This window comes from Piliocolobus tephrosceles, chromosome 8 (genome assembly GCF_002776525.5).
Source record: "Piliocolobus tephrosceles isolate RC106 chromosome 8, ASM277652v3, whole genome shotgun sequence".
Taxonomy (NCBI): Eukaryota; Metazoa; Chordata; class Mammalia; order Primates; family Cercopithecidae; genus Piliocolobus; species Piliocolobus tephrosceles.
In genome coordinates this window covers 73,146,446-73,169,842 of record NC_045441.1, presented here as the reverse complement: position 1 = coordinate 73,169,842, position 23,397 = coordinate 73,146,446, and the positions used below count along the sequence as shown (strand labels likewise).

The window sequence follows — 23,397 nt, the reverse complement described above, 5'->3', positions numbered from 1 at the left end:
TAAGACATAGCCTGTAGGTGTTGTGGGTGAGAAGATGGGGAAAATGGCATTTTAAACAGACTTCTGAGACACTGTGATATTAACAGGGTTGTTCAGGAACCACTTGAGCCTGCACGTGGTGGGCGAGGCAGGACTGTAAGGTCAGGCAGGTGGCCCACCTCTGTCGACGAAGGTAGGAGCTAAAGGAAAGGAAAGCAACCTTCGCAGCTCAGGATGTGTCCATCAACACCTGTATTTATGCATGCTCCCCTCCCCAGCATCACCCTTTTAATGATTATTAACATTACAAAACTCTATTCCTACTTTCAGGTGGAACTGGAATGCCCAAACCCTTTCTTACAGTTTACTTTTTGCCCTGACTGAATCCAGATAATTACTGAAGCAAACCTGTTTTACTGAAACCGAGTCAAGTCAATGTGTAGACCCTGGAGGAGCATATAATTTCAAATGCACCTTGGAAATGACATAGGTTCCTTCTACAGTTGCTTTGTACAGCCCTCCACTAAGTCAAATCCTAGATGTCTGTTCAGGGAAGATCATTACTAACATTAGCAACAACAAATAATAAACTGTAAGCCTTCTAAAAATAACCACAGACTGTAACAGCTCCATCTTTGTTTTTATTGTTTAGGTTTTGTGCTATGGTGTTTATAATGGACTTTGGTGGTTTTTGCGAACTCAGCATCCCTTCCCTCTGCTTCTTCAGTCTTCCCTTTGGGAAAATGCCTTCATGTGATCCTGGTGAGATGCCACTGGAAATGACTCATTACCCTCCACCCCAGTGAATGAGCGGCAAGGCTGGCCAGAGTCCTCCATCCCCTAGGCTGTGGTGACTGGCTCAGGGGTGGACACATGTCAGACACCTCCCTGAATTTGGTATATAGAAACTTAATGGAAGAGGGCCTCCCTTTTTTTGGGATTCCAATCTCTAAAGATGCAAATTTCAGGCTTCCAGTGATAATGAAGTCAACACATAGAGGGAAACAGCCTGAAGAGGTGGACAGAGAATCCTGACAAAACCGTCCAAGCCCCTGGATCCAGCCTTGCTTGAAGCCAATCCACAATTGAGTGTCCCCACTACATGGATCAATCCATTCTTTTTCGCTTTTAAAAATTTAAACCTAAACTATTTCAAATAGGGGTTTTCTATCACTTGCAATCAGAAAACTTTTTACTAATACCATATCCTATTCAACTCAAACTTTTTAGTGACCAAAAAGAGAAAAGGACCCTTGGTGAGGATATTGCCTACAGCCAGTTCTAAATACAGATTTTGCCGACACTGAGGTCTACCATTGAATTTAGCCTTTTATTTAGCTTCCTGGTTATTCAACAGTTAACAGGCTACATAGTGCACATTTTCTCTTTTAAGAGAACTCACCACTTAGCTAAAAGCAATAAAACTGGCACTGACTTGAACCATAAAATACAAAAACCTCCCAATTATTGCACTGATAATTAAGATGCTTAAAATTATTACACATATCTCGTAAGAAAAATCTAATTACAAGTAGAAAAGGACAGGTTCAGCTCTGTAACCACACAAGTTGAGACTTGAGAAATAACTCTATAGTCAGTTGGCTTTTGAGAATCATGCTGTCATTTTCTTTGAAAAAAATTCAACTCAACTGAGAGAAAATGGAGACACATGCAGAGATGTGATAAGTTCTTTGGAAGAAACTCCAGTAAGAAACTCCCAACTGGAGTCAGGGCTTCCACCCATGCAGACGTGGATTGCTTCTGGGTTACGGTGCCCCACTCCTGCTTTTGTCTTAAAGGACGAACAAGGGCTGAGGATCTCTCAGGTGCCAAACCCATAGATGCTACTCCAAGCTCCCTTCACTCTCTTGCAGGCTCTTAAGGCTCCAGGTTTACTTTCTTATCAGATAACCCAACCACAGACACTGCTGCAAAAATAAGAGCCAACAGACATGACGTACTCACATCCTCACCTGTCTCCAACTCCATGAACTTGCAGGCATTGCCTCTCCTTTCTAAGATAAGCCCTCTCTGTGCCTTCCCCTCCTTTGTGAAGCCTGCTGTGTTCCCACCATTATTCAGATCCAGCATCTTTAGTCTTTCATTCTCCAATGCTTCCTTCCCCTAGCCACAGGAGATGTGTGCCTATCTCAACAATAATCAGCCTTCACTTGATGTTGCTCTCCACCGTCCTCTCGCACTTTCAAGTTACTGTTCTGGTTTCTTCTTCCTTCTACAACCACATATTCTACTTTGTCTCTACTCTTTTCTCAGCTGCTTGTAATTAAGTTCCTGCCCCCACCCTACATTGAAGTAGCTCTCTTGAAGGTCAGCAATGAGATCCTCATGGCCAATTCCAATGCTCTTTTCCCAAGCCTTGACCTGTACAGCATCATTTGTACCACTGCCCGGCCTGGAAATGCTGCCATCTCCTGGGAGTCCCCATGAGGCGGCTCTCTTGGATGACCTCCCATCTCCCTAACAGTACCTTCTCCACTGCCTCCTCCTACTCTGGCTGCCCTTAAGGTTTCATCCCAAACCATCATACCTTCCCTACATCCTCTATAGAAGATCTTTCCTATTCTTAGGGTTCCAACGTCACCTCAGAAGGTTCTCCAATCTCTACCTCCAATTCCAAGTTCTTTCTGGAACTCCAAAGACAAATTCCTGTCTGGGAGCCCTTCTGGGTTTGCCCATTGGTGAAGCTGCTGGTGCTCCATAGAGGAACCCTCTTACTGTGTATCTTTGCTTAGTACGTGTTATGGTTTGCATATCTGTCCCCTCCAAAGCTCAGGCTTATATTTAATCCCTAGTGTGGCAGCATTGAGAGGTGGGGCCTTTAAGAGGTGATTAGGTCATGAGGGCTCTGCCCTCACATATGGGTTAACCCATTCATGGATTAATGAATTAATGGATTATCATGGGAGTGGGACTGGTGGCTTTTATAAGAAGAGGAAGACAGACCTGAGGGAGCACACTCGGCCCCCTCACCATGTGATGATGCCCTAAGCTGCCTTGGGACTCAGCAGAGTCCCCACCAGCAAAAAGGCCCTCACCAGATGTGTCCCTTTGGAATTGGACTTTTTAGCCCCTATAACTCTAAGAAATAAATTCAATTTCTTTCTTTTCTTTTCTTTTTCTTTGTGGAGTCTCACTCTGTCATCCAGGCTGGAGAGTAGTGGTGCAACCATAGCACTCCAGGCTGGAGTGCCTCCCGAGTAGCTGGGACTACAGGCACATGCCACCATGCCTGGCTAACTTTTAAAACTTTTGTAGAGATAGGGTTTCACTTTGTTGCCCTCTTGGTCTCTAGTGATCCTCCTGCCTTGATCTCCCAAAGTGCTAGGATTACAGGCATGAACCCTTTTCTTTGTAAATTATCCAGTTGCCAGCATTCTGTTATAAGCAACAGAAAGCAAAGTTAGACAGGCTGGCTATGAGATTACTCACTTACTCAGAGGCCTTCAATGGCTCCCTGACTACTGGGTAAAGGTACACTCTGTCTAGTGGTATTCAGGACCTCTACAGTCAAGCACGAATGCAGCCCTTTCAGCCACCCATCCACACAGCCATCTGAAAAGCCTTCATTCAATTCGGCAAAACTTCTCTACTTGCCATTGCCCAAACATATTCTGGGAACTGGATGGTTTGTCCCAATGAGAAAAATCATACTTTTTATTTTTTATTTTTTGCAACCAATAGGAATCTTAGAGATCGTCTCCTCTAACTCACTTTACAGATAAGGAAAAAGACACCCAGGTTAAAGAACCTACCCAATGACACAACATTTATTAGTTACAGACAATCTTGCTAGGGACCTCGACTCACAGGTCCAGGTGTTTCTCACTGCAGCACTCTGCTGTTACTTCAGAACCTATTAAGGATCTCATGTATAAATTAATATTTAAGCTTTTGTAAAGTGTTGAGGGTTTCTAAGGTCAGATGGCTCCACTGGCAGCTAGGCACCATGTAGGCACCATGGCAGAAAGGCTGAGATGACAGATCCACTCAGCATGTTTGCCCTGTACTGCACAAGTTTTCAAAAATAAAAACCCTATTCCCCTGGGAAAACATTCCCTAGGAGAACTGATCCTGAACCAGTGAGCAATATCTGTGTGAAAACTCATATAGAAAGGAAGCTCTTCCAAGTTCAGACGCAGTGTGGGAAATTGGTGACAGCTCACTCAGGTGGTATTTTTGAACTCATACTGAGTTTCATGACCTCAGCATAAATTAGCACACAGAAGATGGAAGGAAACATAACTACATAGACCAAAAACGAGAGCACAGGAAAGCTGGCAGATAAATGTCACTTAATTTACCTTCATCTGCGTGTGAAACAGGAAGACTCCATCTCTCTGGTTTTCTCCCCCATCCCCACTCTCGACATTATGACTAATCGTAAAGGCCACACGCTTGCAATATAGATGAAAAACCCCAAACACCGACACTATCCTCACATCACCCAAAGAGAGTAGGGGGAAGATAGGGAGGAAAACACCTTACGAAAATGGCTAACAAGAAAAACATATTCTATGTTATAACAAACTGTACTTGTTTGGAACTCAAGAACACTGCTTCTAAGAACTTCCCTCTGATGAAAAATGATATGGATTATAATAAGAACAGATAGAGGAAATACTACTCCTACTCTCTGAAAAACAAAACAAAACAAAAAATAAACAACAAACCAACAGTACTGGACCCTAAGTAGGCACTAAAAAAAAAATTCTTGCTCATGACCCCCAAGCTTACTACTCCATTTCAGCAGTAGATCTTAGCAGACAAGTAATCTTACTGAAAAACCTAAAACTTAGGGCAGGGATAAATATTTTTTTTTTTTTTTTTGAGACGGAGTCTCGCTCTGTCGCCCAGGCTGGGGTGCAGTGGCGTGATCTCAGCTCACTGCAAGCTCCGCCTCCCGGGTTTACGCCATTCTCCTGCCTCAGCCTCCCGAGTAGCTGGGACTACAGGCGCCCGCCACCACACCCGGCTAGTTTTTTGTATTTTTTTTTTAGTAGAGACGGGGTTTCACTGTGTTAGCCAGGATGGTCTCGATCTCCTGACCTCGTGATCCGCCCGTCTCGGCCTCCCAAAGTGCTGGGATTACAGGCTTGAGCCACCGCGCCCGGCGGGGATAAATATTTATAGAATCTTTACAGAAATTTTTTTTTTTTGAGACAGAGTGTCACTCTGTTTCCCAGGCTGGAGTGCAGTGGTGTGATCTTGGTTCACTGCAACTTCTACCTCCCAGGTTCAAGTGATTCTCCTGCCTCAGCCTCCAGAGTAGCTGGGATTACAAATGCCCATCACCACGCCTGGCTAATTTTTGGATTTTTAGAAGAGACGGGGTTTCATTATGTTGGTCAGTCTGGTCTCGAACTCTTGACCTCAAGTGATCCACCCATTGTGGCCTCCCAAAGTGCTGGGATTACAGGTGTGAGCCACCACCCCCAGTCAGAATCTTTATAGAAATCTTTAAAAAGGTAAATCTATAGAGAGCACTACAGGCTACAGGGTGATTAGCTAAGAATAGTATTTGGTCAAAAAAAAAAAAAAAAAAAAAATGTACCCAAGCCAGCAGTACATCCCAGGGTGCTGAGGAAGACTGAGAGGAGGAAAAGTTTATGAGAAAAGAGAAGGTGCTTATTAGTACTTGCCACTTCGTATGCGAGGAAGCAGTCAGATCCCTAGTCGGTAATATATGGATAACTGCAGGAGACAATTCTGAGTGACTCAGGAGGTACTCAGAGGTAAACATGTATGATTGCTGTGGGCTAAAAGTTTTCACCCACACCTGTGGTAGCTTCTGAATGAGCTATTATTCTGACATGCAACCACAATTTAGAATCATAGGTCTAGAAGTAGTAACCAAGGAAGTAGCAGGAGATAAACATTTTATTTAGAATATCTAAAGAATTAAAATTGTTTTAATTGGCTCAGTCTTATCCTAGAGAGGGATCTTTTGGGTAAGGCCAACTTATGAGACTTAGGTGAGTTGAATTCATTGAACTTTCTTCTGCCTTGTAATATCACTTTTTTGTTCAGGTATCTGCTATTCATTTTCCTTGGCCCGATTTTGGGAAACACAAAGACTTCTCCATGTTATAATTAACAAATTGAGGTCAAATTGCCACATGTGGTCATAAGGCAATTTGAGAGCACTTTCACGTGGCTCAAAATGTCACTAACTTTTTTACTTAAAACAGTTTTATAAACTGTGGTCAAATATTGGTTTTCCATCACATTAGCTATTTAGTAGGAGAAAGCCAATGTCATTATGACACTGAATGGGGGTGATTTTCTGGGCAATGGTTCTTTGAGAATCGTTGCTGTTGTCACGAGCAGTCTGCTTTTTGATAACATTGTACCATGGCTTAGCCATTACTTGTCTAACAGAATTACCACTGGGAGTGAAGCGGCCCCCAAGCAGCAGGGTGCTAGAGCTTATCGCCCCCAAGTCCTATAAAGTCAGTCATCCCTGGATTAAGCTCTTTTTATTTCTTGACTGTTTAATGTTGTGCATATTGTAATCAGCATTTTAATTCAGGATTTGGGCCTTCCGGCAGTTTTTCAAAGGGCACACATTTTGAAGTCAACAAATTAATGAGTGTTCTTTTCTTCAGTCACCACAAGTTTTCTGTGCACTCACAGAATATTTTTATTCTACAGAGCACGTTAATATTTAAGCTGATGCTACCCTATGGATTGACAACATAGAAGCAAAGGCAGACAGTGGGGCAGCACTGCTCATGCCTGAAGAAGGGCTGTGTGGGTTGGCAGTGAGAAAGAGAAAAGAGAAATTATGTGACATTGCCTTTAACTGAGACAATGTGCAAACCGATACTTCTACCTGAGAACAACTACACATCTTAAGGGACCAGCACATTAATATCTCTATCTTTAGAATTACATAGAGTGCTCAAAAAAAGGGGTATGGACTGCTAGTCTACAAAACTAACAAAGATCGTAACTATAAACCAATGAGATATGAAAGCTGTTTTAAATAAGTAGACAAGTGTCAATCTCATCCCAACATATCTTGACACATGCTTTTGAGGACGTTTATCAAAGTAAGCATCTATCGCAGGCAGTGGCATTTCTGATTTAATTCTCTGAAGAAATGCATGACCACTGGGTTAGGGTTGTACTTTTACTGCTGAGTTAAAGAAAGTTAAATTCTAAAGCCAAGAACCTTTTTTTTCTTTTTTTAACAAAGAGGGAAACAAAATATAGACTCGTATTTGCTGTGTCTGGGTAAAGAAACACCAAGATACACTGGGGGATGGAAGTATTAGAATAGGGAGGGGGTTAAGGAAGAGGAAAGAGAGTGAGGATTCTTTTACTGTGTATTTTTTTTTAATTATAAGTCGGCTTTTGTCCCAATGTGAATGTACTACCTAGTCAAATTCAAACATTAAAATGATAAAATTAAAGAAGGTGATAATAAAAGCAAAGAGCAAATTATATAAACAAGATGTTGGGAACGAAAGGAATAACAGCCTTCCTATCAAAGTAAGTTCAAGCACGTGAAGGATTATAAATACATTTCTTAACTGGTAAGACTTGTTGAAACTGGGTGGTGGGTACCTAGGCTTGTTCTACTATTGTCTTTACCTAATTTTGGTAAGAATAAAATATTTATCCCTGCCAAAGAATAATTTGTAAAAGATGCCTTTATTCTATCAAAGTAATGTGTTCTTAAGCCAAGGAGGAAAATTTTTTACAAAAATGGACACCATGTATAGCAATCTACATTAGCTGCTTATTACTTCCACTACCTGGTATGATTTCAATGTTTACAAATGATTAGTCATTTTGATAAAATATGCATGGATATTCACACAATACTGCATAGTATTCTACCTGTCGTAAGACAGTAATAGGGAAAGCAGGTATCTGTCCTCAAGTTTATATCCCTAAACCGTGAAAACTTAATGCTAGAGGTGTGGTGCCTTTCCACTTTTGAAAAAACTTTAACCAATATCCTCTGTCTTCCAGAAACTCTCTTCCTCATACACTCTGTAAATTAAATCAACATCAAGCCCAGACTGAACTGAGTTGTCTGCCCTGGTTGACTGGGGCCTGCAGGATGACCTCAGCCAATCTGTAGTCCTGTGAGAAACCTGTAAAGCCAGGGGAGGCTGCATGACAGCCACCAGGGCGTAGGAGGCTGTGGAGTTTGGCTCCAAATTTCAGGGGTATTTTGGACTCTTGGTACATCATTAAAAAGAAACCCTTGGTCAGATGGAGAGCTAAGGCTATAATTAGGCTGAACCCTCTCCATGTCTTAGGATTACTTAACACTATACATGTCTCACTCAAATCCATGGTTCTGGATTCTCTTTTGGGAGATTATTTTGTAAGTGATTTTAGGTTTGGTAAATTCGGGTGTGGGACTTAACTAAGCAAACTCTCCCTCTGCATCTACCTAAGGGTCAGTAGAGAGTTAGCACAGTAAACCACCCAGAAAACATTACTAGTCCTACTATCTCAACTCATGACCATTTGACACAACCCTGTGTTAGAGGCCATCAAGTACCTCTTACACACGATCTCCAATTCTGACAATAAACCACCAAGGCTGTTGCTATTGTTTCCATTTTACTAATGAGAACAACTGAGGCTTAGAGAGTTTAAGTATGAAGCAAATCGCTTAAAATACAGGCCATTTATGGTAAAACCAGTTTTTAAATCCACATGTGTAATTCTGAAAGCCATGTTTTTTCTACTATAGCATGTGATCCCTGACATAACTTAGCTGTAGTAGTTTGAACATTATGAAATTCATTATACCAATGATGATAGATCCCCCATACTAATTTGTGCTTGGGCATATTTAAGGTCATTTATAAAGACTGTCACCCAAGAAACTTTGCTTTGGAATGCAAAGCTATTAAAAAGAATAAGATTACATTTTTTTACATGCAAAAGAGTAATTTAAAAAATCAAATATGTAGTCCCAGCTACTCGGGAGGCTGAGGCAGGAGGATGGCGTAAACCCGGGAGGCGGAGCTTGCAGTGAGCTGAGATCCGGCCACTGCACTCCAGCCTGGGTGACAGAGCGAGACTCCGTCTCAAAAAATAAAAAAAAATAAAAAAATCAAACAAATCATAATCCCAAAGAAACACATAAATCTTACCACCTTCCTCAGGTTTCATGTCTAACAGTTCATCTATGGGTCCTTTAGAGAAGAGGAAAGAAAACAAATTTTGAGTTAGTTTCATTTTGTGAGGAGTTTGAGTCAAATAATTAAAATTGAGTAGTTTTCCTTAATCTAGATTACCTGAGCCTGCAGTATGTGTAGCGCTTTTGTCTAAGGCAGATAAAATACTTTTTCCATCTTCAGCTGTAATATAACACATGCAACTGGTTACCAACAACTCAAAATGGTGTGCATGTTCATATGTTATTGCAGTGTAAGGTAAATGCACAGCCTCAGGAAGAAATGGGATCCACAGACTCACTCAGGCAGAAGCAGGGGTCCTCAGATTACACTGGACTCCTGCTACCGGCTCTCAGAGAATGCTGAATTAACAGCTCTGAATCTTTGCTTTGTTTGGCAGACAACCTGAAAATCATACGACATCGATCTAACACTTCTTCCATGGACAAGTGTGTGACTTAAGTAACTGACTATTACTTGATGATGCTAATGAACTTTAGCCATATGGGCCTGGCTAAAATGAAAAGGTAGATTACTAAGTGAAAGAAGTCAATCTGAAAAGGCTACACATTGCATGATTCCAGTTATATGACATTCTGGAAAAGACAAAACGATGAGGGCAGTAAAAAGCTCAGCGTTTGCCAAGGGTGTGAGGGGAGGAAGGGATGAATAGTGGAGCACACGGAGGTTTCAGGGCAGTGAAACTATTTTGTATGGTCCTGTAATGGTAGATACATATCATTATACATTTGTAATACCCACAAAATGTGTAACACCAAGAGTGAATGCTAATGTAAATTATGGACTTTGGGTGATAATAATGTCAATGTAAGTTTATTGACTATAACAAATATACCACCTGGTATATGATGTTAATAGTGGGAAAGGCTACGTATATGTTGGGGAAAGGAATATATGTGAAATCTCTATACTTTGACCCTAATTTTGCTGTGAACCAAAAACTATTCTAAACAATAAAGTGTGCCTGTGTGTATGTTTGTAATAGAACAACCTTAAAACTTGATTTGCTCATATGTTCATTAGCCTTTCTGCAAGTCACAGAATAAAAGAAATATGATACTTCATTATAATGGATTTTATTCTGTGCATATATAAAACAAGATGATCGACATTTACAATCTCAAAATATGCAAATACCACAAGCAATTATACTGCACAAGGAACGAGAGAAAATCTGATTCCCCTGCATTGTCACATATTGTATGAATATATAATTTATATAGATTTATAACTTGCATACAAATATAATAAACTGCAGTTTATATTTTCCCACAGAACCCATGTTTTCCTATCCAATTACCTTGACTATGACAACATTAGTGATTCATGCTGTGGGTACACTGAGGCTGGAGGGCTTAGATCCACATAGAGAGCTCTTCTGCGGCCAACAAGAGCAGGCCCAGCTGCTCCCTTTCTCCTCCTGCCACTCGCTCCCCGTCATGCTCTGGAGCATGGTTTCTCTGACTTTCTCCAGGTCCTCCCGGGCCTATAACCTTTGCCCAGGCTGTTTCTTCTGCTTTGACAAGTCTTGCCATAGCACTTGGCTTAGCCAGTTTCCCGATCTCCTCAAGAAGTTGTGTCCTCTCCATCACATGTGCCCAAAGCCCTGCACCTCTCCCTTGGAGCTCCCACCAAAGCTGGAGCTGCTGGATTACTTGTGTAATGATTAGATTACCATCTGCTTCCCCTTTTGACTGTCGGCCTCACCCTGGAAAGGACTGACTATGTCTGGTGCACCACTGTATGCCCAGAGCCCAGTGCCACGCCTGGCACAGAGGCAGCTCAATAAACGTCTGTTGAACAAATGAACAAGTGTGTGAGTACTTGTATGTGAAGGTGTACATGCGTGAATGGATGACATGAAGCAAGCATTAGAGGCAAAAAAGTGAGTCTTTTTTGTTGTTGTCATTGTTGTTGAAAGGCAGATAGGAGAAAAGCAAATAGGAGGAGAAGTAAGTGGGTGGAAAGATAAAAAGGAAGATAGAGGGTGAAGGAGAAGAATGGAGCAGAGGGGAAGTTCCAGAATCTGCTTTGCCTCCTCCTATCTTCCAGAAAGGTACCATACCAGAGGGTGAAGCAGGAAGAGGTGCATATGTCCCCAGGGAGGCCAGGTAAACACACTGTTGGGCTAATTTTAGTTCTCTTCATAACACCTGTAAAACACTCCCCCGCATCTCCAAGGAGCTTGGGTGCCAGTGAAGTGCTTGGTACTGCATCACATTAGTTCTACCACAATCTATCAAACCCTCTACCCCTTGGTGAGGTGAAGGACCGATGAAAAAACCGGCAGTAACAGCGGGAGACAGAAATAGCTGATGAGCCTGCAGAGCACACTGTGCCACCTTCCAATGCTCTGACCCCTTCTCCTAACACATGAGGTTCACTTCACCTGAGGGATCCGGAGGTTGCTCGGCACTGGCAGGCTGAGGCATCAGCTGGCAGGGCAGAGTGAGCAGTTCCCATCTGTTTCCAACATCGACAAATATCCACCCACCCCACACACACCGCCAATCCACGTCTCCTGAGGTCACAGCCTCATCTTATTAAAACTAGAACTAGTCAGGGTCACAGCAGAAATCTTATAATCTGCTGTGAAAAGAAACAGCGATTTGCCAGTTCCCATCCTGGGTGCCCCCTAAAGAGCTGCCGCTGACATGACTGTGATGTGATTTTCTGGTTCACAATACACAGCCTCTCTCAGTAACGCTGTAGGGTTGACATCGTGGATATCTGAACATTTAGAACTGAGTCTAAAAGCAAATCAGCCTTTTCTCAGTTGAAAAAGAAGAAAGGCCTAAGAGGAGTTTGCCAAAAAGGAAAATGACTCGGCTGTTGAACATTAAGTAATATTTCAGAAGCAATTCTAAACGAAAATCAAAACTTACTCTTAAAACTAGAGGATTCCTTGCGCTGGTTTTCTTCCTCTAATGAAATTAATCTTAAAATAAAAAAGAGGTTTAGTCGTCAAGTTCTATCAATGTTATATTTATGATACAGCCAGATTTTCAGTACAATATTACTTCACTTTTAACACAAACACATACACTACACACGCACACACACACACAAACAAGGGTCAACATATAGTCATTTACATGCCAATTTGCTGGCCTGCTGGCCCTTTCTGTAGCATCTTAATGTCTGAATTTGCTTTCATCACAAGGCAAATATTCTGTAAATATCTAGATGGGCAGCTAGATATAAATAAGATAGATGCATACAGTCATCACTTTAAAAAACAGTAAAAATTAATAGTAAAAAAACTGTAAAAAATCAATCAGAATTGATTTCTTCTGATTCCTAGTGTTATAGGAGAGGACATCTTCAGAGGTTAGCTCAGCTACAGAGGCTGTGGCAGGACCACTCACAAATCCAGGCTGGCCGTCTCCTACTCAACTCTCACCACCGCTTTAAACGCAAAGACACATCACTGCCCTGAGACTCCCTTGGTGCCTCCGAACCTTCCTCCTAGCACCATGATGCATCTTCACCTGCTATTTCTAAACAAAATTCATGTTCAATGTTCACTGTCATTTTAAATAGTTACTGGGTTATACTTTTTGAGCTTTTAAAATGAAGTACTAAAGTATTTGAGAAATCTGAATTAATGAAAACAAATCAAGAAAATCCCAGGTAATCCCCTTCTAAGTAAAGGTGAATGCTTTATTTTGACTGTATGAACTTATATGGTGAAAAGCAGGTACAGGGACCCACTCCAGGCCTCACCTCTTACTACACAAGAGTATGTGGGCAGCCCCTTAACCTTCCAGAGCCTTCGTTCCATCTTTTACACGATGAGGAAAATCTCAGCCTTGATGTCACTGAAGATTGTCATGAGATGGAATTAACATAAATAAAACACCTAGCATTGTACCTGGTTCACAGTAGGTGCTCACTAAAATGATAGCTAGCAGTATTACCATCATCAGGAATGGGTTAAACTGGTTCACGATAAACTAGCCAATTGTACTAGATTCAGATCATATTCTATGGTCTGTCCTTCAGTGAGAACTTGTCTTCATTCTGCACCAAAAAATTTACCTAGTACACATATGCTTTAAACTTTAAAAAGGCTAATATTGGCAGCAAATTTTCCTGTGGGACAAAAAATATGTCTGAAAGTTGATTTCGAAATACAATAAAAGTATAAGCCTATTTTACTATAATATTGTCATCTAAATTTTTGTGTGTGTGGAAAAGGAGTACAGAATAGAAGCAAGGGCATCCATTTTGTTTTCCTAGGTCGGCCAGTTCAAAGACTAACTACATTCTTGCAAGCTATTACATCTCCACAGAAAACGATACAGATTCACATTTAAACCTCCTCCTCACTGTATGAGAATGGGAACCATGCACCACACATGCTGAAAAGTTCATCTCAGTATTTAAAATGACAAGAGGCACCTTCTTTGAAAAGGGGCATGAAATGGAGATGGAGCAGTCATTTCCTGTACTCAAAGCTGTTCTCTGTTTCACAGAGAAGAAAACAGACATTCTGCATGGTAGAAAACACAGTGCCAAAATCCAACACTTTCATATGGTGATGCCTTAGTATGCATGTGTCCCAGGGCAATTTCACAGGAAAGCTCCTTCAGTGAGAGAAAAGCCAGGGGATTTCCTATCTAGAAGAGCATCTAGTGTTGACAACAGACCAGATAGGGTCCAGAAACCAGAGAAAGTGCAAAGCTGGGGCTCAGGCCACAGGCAGAGAGCCAAGGAGAGCTGGGGACATTTGCCCTGTCTTGCCCCAGTCAGCTCCTCACAAGTGTGCCCTTTTAAGTCCCCTGGAAACCGAACTCTTACTGGGATACATGAGTCACGACCTAGCAGGAACATGTGTTAAAGGGGTTTGGCCGGGATGCTAATACATCTACTCTGAGAAGTGAGGAAATAAGACAATGAGTCTATGTCTGAGGCCCAGCCAGGTTCGGTCAGCGAGAACCACGTCACTCTCACCTGTGGGAAGAAAGATGCAGAGGGAAGGAACCTGTGACTTACTGACTCGGCTCCTGCACGGCCGCATCTGTACTTTCCTGCTGGGTGATTTTCTTCTTCTCTTCTTTTTCAACTAATTTTTTCATAGGGTCTTGTAAGCTCTTGATCACGAGCCATAGAAAAATGGAAGAAAAAAAAAAAAAGAAGAAGAAATAGAGACAAAAAAAAAAGAAAAGAAAAGTTATCAATACAAAAATTCAACTGTCATTGGTCCCAGCAACCAAACTTTGAATTACAGGTATTGGGAGGTGACCTTGAACCAATCAGTTGGAAGAAATAAAATTTTATATGGTGAAGCAACAATGTTCTCAGACACATCCAATAAATACTAGCATATATAGCAGAGCTGATTTGCCACTAGATTTATGTTTTCCCTTTTGAGACAAGTTATTCAAACGCGGCCTTTTGGCTATTGCTAACTTTATTTTTCAACTTCAACATGCAGTTAAGATAAACATTCTGTTCTGTTCGCAGCCCACACACTGACAAAGTAGAAGTTCCTCCCACCCCCACCAGAGATGAGACAATTTCATTTTATGTTTAATTTTGTTTGCTATTTTGCAATCTAAAACCCAGTTTTAAAAAATAACAGAAAACAAAACCTTTTCTTAAAAAACCAAAAATAGTGGCCTAACATATTCTGACAACCTAACTCCCACGAGTGGACAGAGCAGGTGCATCCAAATCTTTGTAGATTAAAAAGGGTGAGAGTCTCTTTTTGGCACATCATTTGTTGGAGCTACTGTTTTCAAGGCTTACCAAATATTTAAAATTTTTTTTTTAAAGGAAGTGCCTAGAAACTGTATACCAGTGACAATGACCCTGAAAAAAAAAGCAAAACATTTCTAGAACTGAATAATGAGTTATACAAAAAGATCTCTATTTCTGGCCCTAATTAAAATACAAACCTACAAATACGAAAGAAACATCTCAGGATACTTATCCTTCTTATATTCTCAGAACTACTAAAATCCAAGTCATGAGCCTGGGGCCCTCACCTTGTTTCTCCTGTCCTTCTCCTGCCTATCATTCACTTGTCTGACACACACAGGAGGCAATCAGGTTTCATGGCCAACTCTGATTGATTAGTACTGGCTGACTGGAGGGCCAGTGGAGATGGTTCTCAGGCTGCGTCTCGGCAGAGCAGACCTGTGATTGATTTTGGTGTCTGCCATGGACACCAGATGGATACTGGTGTCACACTTCCAAACTGCCAGCTCTGTTTCTCTCCCTGCACAGAGTAATTTTCCTACAACACCCACGCCATCATGTTATCCTTCTATTCAAGAATCTTATTTCTTGAGAAGGACCAGCATATTTCTTTATTTAAGAATTTCTTTATTTCTTTCCACTTCTAATATCAACCTCTCTGACCAATTTTGAAGATCTTCTAAAATGCGATCTAGCCTAACTTTCCCAACTTGCTTCCTACCATCCCCCAAACATGAGCTTTCTTTCAATTAGGATGGTCTCCTCATAGTCTCCCATGTGCTAGTTTCTTCCTTCCTTTGTTCATTCTGCTTCTTTAACTTAAAATGCTCTATTTGTTTATCCTCATTAATCCAATGAATGTTTTCAAAGCGCAGATCAATTACCAGTATTTTCTGTAAAGCTCCACTAAGCATGCCAGATTCGGGAAAGTCTTTCCATATCCAAACTGCACTTCAGTTTTATTAATATTTGTTCATATTTATCCTGTATTATGTTTTGTCTCTGTAAATTATTTTCTAAATTAGAAACATAATAGAACCACATGCAACAAGTTTGATAAAAAAGTAAAAATTACTCATAATTCCATATCCTTAAAATTATTATTTTCATATATTTTCTGTTTTTCTTCATAGTCACACTACTTGTATGATTGGAATCATTGTATAAATATACATATTATGTAAATATAGAGAGAGACAGTGGTCCTTTTAACCAATATAATTTGTGTAGATATTTCATAATTTAAAAAAGGCTTATTAGACTGGAGAATATAAAAGACTTTATATACCTTAAGAAGTTAATATTAAAATTGAAATATAAAAGTGTGCATTCCTTCACCAATATTCTAAAGTAGGACCTAGGTCTTCTCTGAGTATATGTCCCCTGATTGGAGTTCGGAAGCATTTTCTTGCATAAAGCACATCCGTAAGGCACTGACATCATTTTTAATGACTCCTATTTCTGGGCATTTAGATTAGTTAATTCAGTTAACAAATAGTTTTTGAGCACTACCCAAAGACAGGTGCTGTTGGGGTTCTTTGGATACACCGGTGAACACAACAGACAAATTATTAGCTAGAGATGGGTCTAGGCAGATAATTAAAACAGAGGGATAGAAAATGATTGGGTCATTACTCCAGTTAGCAGGATGTCCTCTCTTGTAAGTGACATTTCAACAGAGAGCTAAATGACAAGACGGAGCCAGCCATCTGCAGCTCAGGGAGAAGAGAGAGCTCCGAGTCAACGGCTCAAAGGTAGGAATAGCTTGGTTTGTCTGAGGAACAAAAAGAATGCCACTGGAGCTGCCATGTAGTTGGCAAGAGTACAAGTCTTATGAGACTGGGATAAGGAGGTCAGCAGGGGTCAAATGGGGAGGACATTCCTATATCCAGATTCATCAATATTTAACATTTTGCCCCATTTTGTTCCATCATCATCTTTTGCTCTTTCTGTCTCCCTAATGCATGACAATTAAATGCAATACATGATCCTTGGCTGCTGCAGCCTGCACTGGAGAGGAAAATGATACAAAGGGCAGTGTCAGGACAAATGAGACAACTGGAATATGGACTGCAGTCTGGATGTTCATGTTTTTTTTATATACCCCAAAGCTTCCAGCGAAAGTCAGGCACGTGTGTGCGTGTGCGTGTGTGTGTTTAGTATATGTGCAGCCAGGAGGAAGCAGTTCAATAGATTTCAAGGATGTACTCTTTTCAATCCATCTGCCAATTACCGCATTTTATTCATGTACACACACACACACACACACACACACACACACACGCCTTTCAGTAGTTCTATTCCCCCACAAAATGGTCGAACTCTGGTCAAAGTGAAGCCAGAAATATTTTCAGCCAAGGTTCTGATGGCTCCCAAGACTCACTTTTAAATTTTGTAACACTTCTCCAGGCCTCCCAGTTTGCTCAATTATCTTCTCATTGTGTTTCCTTTTTATCAATCAACGCTAGGCAGGGCCAGGACATGTCTGCTCTCAGCTGGCCCCGTCTAGCTGCCACAGCGCTTGCCTAAACCCCTGAGATGCCCTTGACAGCTCCACAGTTATCATCCTTTCTGTCTCCAGCCTGACCTTGCCTCATAACCACACTTGAGCAGCTCTCAGACAATCCTTTTGTAATGTAAACCACTCACTCCTCCTTTTCAACCCCTACCCCTGTTGGCCCATTAGCAGGGACTCAATTGTTGCTCCCTGTCACCACAATCACAGCTAAGTCACTATTGTGCTTCTCCCAACAGAATGGCTGTAGTTCCAACTATTTAAAATTATTATTAATAATTCCTGTGGCAATTGTTCCTCTCTTCCTACTATGACTATTATTCCTATAACAATTTGGCTGTTGCAGCTCAAGAGAGGTGCTAAATATGTACTTGTTGACTGATAAATGCATATACATAAGGTTACACTAAAAAAACTACAGCTCTTTAGCTAGGAAATTCAAAGGCTCAGGGGAGTAATTTGAAAAGGTTTATAAAACCACAAGCAAAATTAATACTAAGCACATGGACTTATATATTAAATATTAGAATTTTGAACCAAGGGGAACACACACACACACACACACACACACATACACACAAGCTTAACTGAGCTATAATTCAAATACCATAGAATTCACCCCATTTTTAGAATTCACCATATTGTTCAATGGTTTGTAGTACACAGAAAGTAGGTCCTTGAATAATGTCATTTTGTTACAATGTTGATGAGAAAAAAAAAAAAAAGGATTTCCTGGCCCAGGGCCACTGTCAGGGTGGAGTTTGCACATTCTGCCCATGTCTGAGTGGGTTTTCTCCTGGCTCCACTCCAGCTTCCTCCCATATCCCAAAGCTACATAAGTCAGGTGAAAGTGCGATTCTACATGGTCCCAGTGTGAATGACTGTGGAGGTGTGTGTCGGTGCGACCTGCTACGGGGTGGCATCCTGTCTAGGACTGGTTCCCATCCTGTGCCCTGAGTTGCGGGGATAGGCTCCCACCATCCACCACCCTGAACTGGAATAAGCAGGTTGGAAAAGGAACAAATGAATAAATAAAATTCATCATAAAAAATCCTTCAAGTATATAATTATACAGAAGCATGACACTAAACACTGTGATAGAAAAGCACCCGGTGAGCCCACTGCATTTGTGACTGTGATTGAACTGCCTGGTGGTAGGCGATGCCTTAAAATTTTCGCTTCACCAACACTTATTAATTTAACCCACTACCACTCTGACTCCCCGTCACTCACTGATCCACCAAGAATTGGGTAAGGAATTATCTTACTTTTTTTTTTAAACTTTCTTAAATGTACATATAACTTAGATTTCTTTCAATGTTAAATATTAGAAGTGTTTTGGGTCTTTATTTAGAAGTTTGGTGATGTTTTTGTGACCATAAATTGTTGCATCATAAGAATTCAACTCCTGCTTGTATAATTAGACTATGGTAAAATTGATTTCATTATACATTGTTTTGCTTAAAGTCACAGTTTCCCAAGAACCAACTGATGACAGTAAGTAAGGACTTACTGCATTCACATAGTTGTATGACCATCACCATAATCAATTTCAGGACATTTTCAAGGGACATCACCAAGACAGAATTTTTAGACCAAACGAAGCTAAATACTCTTCAATATAGCAAGGAAAAACACAATAACACATATGGAACTTGTTTCTTACAAAAGATGGTATACATTGAAGATATAAAGAGGATAAGGGGAACATTAAAAGGTCATGGAGGGGGCCAGGCTCATTGGCTCACGCCTGTAATCCCAGCACTTTGGGAGGCTGAGGCGGGTGGATCAGGAGGTCAGGAGATCGAGACCATCCTGGCTAATAGTAGAGACAGTAGAAAACCCTGTCTCTACTAAAAGTACAAAAAATTAGCCAGGCGCGTTGGTGGGCTCCTGTAGTCCCAGCTACTTGGGACGCTGAGGTAGGAGAATGGTGTGAACCCGGGAGGCGGAGCTTGCAGTGAGCCGAGATGGTGCCACTACACTCCAACCTGGGCAACAGTGCAAGACTCTGTCTTAAAAAAAAAAAAAAAATCATGGAGGAAAAAATCATAACCCTCTTCATCCCCTCAAATGAGTTCCTGGGTATGACCGTCAGATACAGGATATTCTATAGACTGCTCTCCCCGAGATTTGATCACAAAGGCTCAACTAGGGGTACAAGGTGAAGGTGAATTAGGAACTTCAAATTATTTTCAAGTCCACAACTCAGTTGAAATGCTTAACTCTATAGAATGCACAGAAGTCAGGGGTGACAATATTTTCTGTGCGACATGAACACCTGCTCAGGCAAAATGAATCTAAGAGGCCTGTCTATGTATATATAGATGAGGCAGTCAACAGAAGAACTATTATTTCCAATTACTGGCTGATGGGAGCCACATTTGAATCCATGTCCAGAAATGAAAACTCCAAAAAAATTCTGTTTCTAAACCCCAAACCCACTCAGTCTCTCATGAAAATTGCTGTGTATTAGCAGCACACAGAGTCATACAAGACTGAAAGGTTCTTTGTGGAGGAAAGAATGTTTTTAGACTAAGTAACTTTTCTCTGTTAAGGCTGCACTAACACGCTAATAATTTCCATCAATGCTTAAATGGTTTCAGGAAGCACATACACAGTATATAAGATCAGTGTGACAGAGGAAACGCGCAGATCGAGCTTGCAAAAGTGTCTTAGAAAGGAAACAGCTTAATATAATAATGGGAGTTACTACTTCCTGTATTAGGAAAATAAAAGCAACAGCAACATTCATCTGAATGAATGCAAAACTACTTAGCAAAACAAATTTCACAGACACAAGGCCAGCAGCCAGTTCTAATAACCTAAATTTAATGTTTAACTTTGACAGCTGAGTAGTATCTTCTCTAGCCTTTAATTACGACATCTAATTTTCTTATGCTACTTTCCATTAATTGTATTGTACACATATGAAGGTGCCAAGTAATTGTCTATAAAAAAAAATAAAAGCGTTCAAGATATGGGGCATGGTTAAAAAGTGTTGAATTCAGTTGGGTGTGTGTATATGTGTGTTTATACAAGTAGAAGCACATGAGAATAAAAGCAGAGGCCACAGTGATGTGTATTGGCCACATAATTCATGGACATTCAGCACATACGTACTCTTGCCCTCACCATGCACTTACAAATTTATAAAGACACTATATAAGAAACACTATTACTCTATAACTAGAGGTAACCTTGAATTGTACTGTACAAAAAAGTAAAATTAGAGAAAAATAATCACAATCATAAACAAGAGAGATAATATTCTTCTTTAAAAATAAGATGGAAAATTGATAATGAGAAGGCACCACACCGTCCTGGAAACAAATGGACTTTGGAGATGGATCCCATAGTGCTGTGGCACAGACATTGTATCCACTCCTTGGAGGTCTTGTTTACCCATGAGAACAATGGAGGTAATGATGAGTATTCGTAGTGTGATGTTGTGAGGATGAACTGACAGGGTGCTTCTACCCAGTACCAAGCTCATACCAAGCACTCAAAACTTGATTTCTTATCAATGACTTTTAAAGTTCTAAAGGGAATTCGACGTCTTAAGTGCTCCTCCTGTGGTAGATACTGTGCTCTATGTTTTCTATATCTCACTTAATCCTCACAAAACCCAGATAAACCTTGTATTCCTGCTTTCCTGACAGGAAAACGGAGACTTGGAGAGATGAACTGACTTGCTTCGGGCCATTTGGCTATTAACAGGTAGTAGCAATATTTGAATCCGGGTCTTAACAATTCTACAACTAGTTAAGAAATGGTATTAAATACCCAAGCCAGCATGTAGTGACCTTCCCCTTCAATATGAGGGGTTGGGGAGATCGAGAAGACTTCATTCCAAACTCTAAAAGAAGAGCCATACATCCCCAGGTATCTGAAGGACTGACACACAAATCATGCTTTTTGCCTATAAGCAAACACTTCAAAGTGCTATTTTTAATTGAAAGTTTGCAGCTGTATTATTTAAACGTGGCACTTCTGCTTTCTCCTCCTCCCTTCCCGCCCTGTGACCAGGAGTACCCCTGGAAAGCAGTGCATGGCCCTGCTGGGGAAGGCAGGGGCACCCCCATTCCCAGTCTTCTGCAAAATGGGCATGCAGGCCCAGGCAAACGACTAGACCTTTCTGAGTTTCTGTTTCCTCATTTGAAACAGGGAAACAAGAACAAGTATATCAAATGTTCCAAGGTTATTTTGAGGGTTAAAGGAAATATATTCACTTTCTATATGTCAGTGCTGAACCTCGCAGTATTAATTACAATCCCAACCTTGGCACACTGTGTGACAAATTCTCCTAGACATTATTTCACCTCACCCTTAGCAGAGCGTTTGGCCCAGACAACCTACCCACACAATAGTAATATTTTTCCCTTTCCCCTCAGGGAGGAGTTAGGGAATGAGAGAGGTGGGGGTTGGAGAAGCAACATGCCGTTGTGAAGGCCTGAGCTACCAGCTGCCTGGGAGAACCAATGCCAGTCGCCATCAGGCGTGGATGAACAACTGACAAGCCACACTCTGGCTCGTCCCCCTCAGATTTCAGTGGTGGCCTTGGTCAGTCCCTCCACTTCCTCCTTTCTTGGTGACCTGGATGCATCCCAATTTGCTGTTTCCAATGATCTGGACTGGAGCAGCTTGGGAGAAAAACAGCCTTGCTAAATGCTGTGTAAAGTAATGACACTGAGAGAAAACTTGAAAGCCTAAAAGGATATCCTGGACGCTCGCCATATGTAATTGCCTTGTTGGGACTGGTAACTAAAATAGCATTGCAGGGATATTTACCCAATTTTCATAAAAACTATTATGGCTTTATTTTGAAAGCAAGTAACTACAGAGCCATGTGGCCTGTTGGTAAATGTTCCAGTGATTAACTGAGAAATGTGGAGGTGGGTGGAAGAAGGCTGCGAGGCATACGAATTTGAGAAAAACAAAATTTAGAAAAGGATGTTTTTTGAATTTTCAAAGCTAAAAGCATTCTGGTCTCTAGAATGATGTTCCATCTAACAGTGCTAAGACCTATACCCCAAGAGAGAAAGGAGGAAACATGGGCACATCTGTTTCAATGGTTATTTTTGAACATGTTCAGGGTTTTCAGGGTTATGTTTTCAAATTCAGGTTTCCTTAGCGTTAAAATCTTGGCACAGATCAAGAGCAAGTTACAAAGCCAAATTGCATTTTTCAGAATTAGCCCTCTTGCAGAGATAGGAGGCCCTACTGTCTTTTCTGCCTGCAGGCCTGCCCAGCCCTCTTCTATCCCTGGTGGGAATTCTTTGAGCCCAGACCAAGGTCTGCAAAGCTGAAGGACAGGTTTGGGAGTTGCCAGAGTGTCTGTGAAAGCCAGGGAAGGGATGGGTTGGGTTACCCTGGGGTGAGATCTGGCCAGACCTCCTGTCCCACTGCCATTCATAGCCTCACCTGTGAAACTCACATAAAATGATAATCTAGGATGAAAATGGAGAGTAAGAAAGTAACGTAACCAATGTAACCTAGAAACCCCAACAGACTCTCCTGTGTTGACGCTTCAAATGGCTGTCTTCTGGATCTACTAAAGAATTCATAGTAAGTACATCCCCATTACCAGCACTATGTCGTTACTGGAGCCTTCACCATGGCTGTTATCCTCACCACTGCCACCACCATCTCAACAACCACCACAACTATTACCATCACCCTTACCACCACCACCACCACTACTACTTATCTCTTTCACCACTATTACCATTATCTCCTCTACCACCACCACCACCATTATCTCCTTCACCACCACTACCCCCACCACTACCACCATCACCTCTTCCACCACTACCACTATCTCCTCCACTACCACCACCACCACCATTATCTCTTTCATCACCACTAACCCCACCACTACCACCATCACCTCCCCCACCACTACCACCATCACCTCCTCCACCACCACCACCATCACCACCACCACCATTATCTCCTTCATCACCACTACCACCATCACCTCTTCCACCACTACCACCATCTCCTCCA

At 41.3% G+C, this 23,397-nt stretch overlaps 1 protein-coding gene across 1 annotated transcript in view; it reads right to left on the bottom strand.

Annotated features, from left to right (window-relative positions):
• The window catches only part of ICA1 (islet cell autoantigen 1), a 154,707-nt gene that overhangs the window by 16,681 nt on the left and 114,629 nt on the right, over window positions 1-23,397 (bottom strand). Inside the window, exons 9-12 of the mRNA XM_023224871.3 lie at window positions 14,166-14,263; window positions 12,053-12,105; window positions 9,267-9,329; window positions 9,123-9,164 (exon numbers count right to left, since the gene is read on the bottom strand). Coding sequence (XP_023080639.2) covers window positions 9,123-9,164; window positions 9,267-9,329; window positions 12,053-12,105; window positions 14,166-14,263 — 256 coding nt within the window. The remainder of the gene's footprint in view (window positions 1-9,122; window positions 9,165-9,266; window positions 9,330-12,052; window positions 12,106-14,165; window positions 14,264-23,397) is intronic.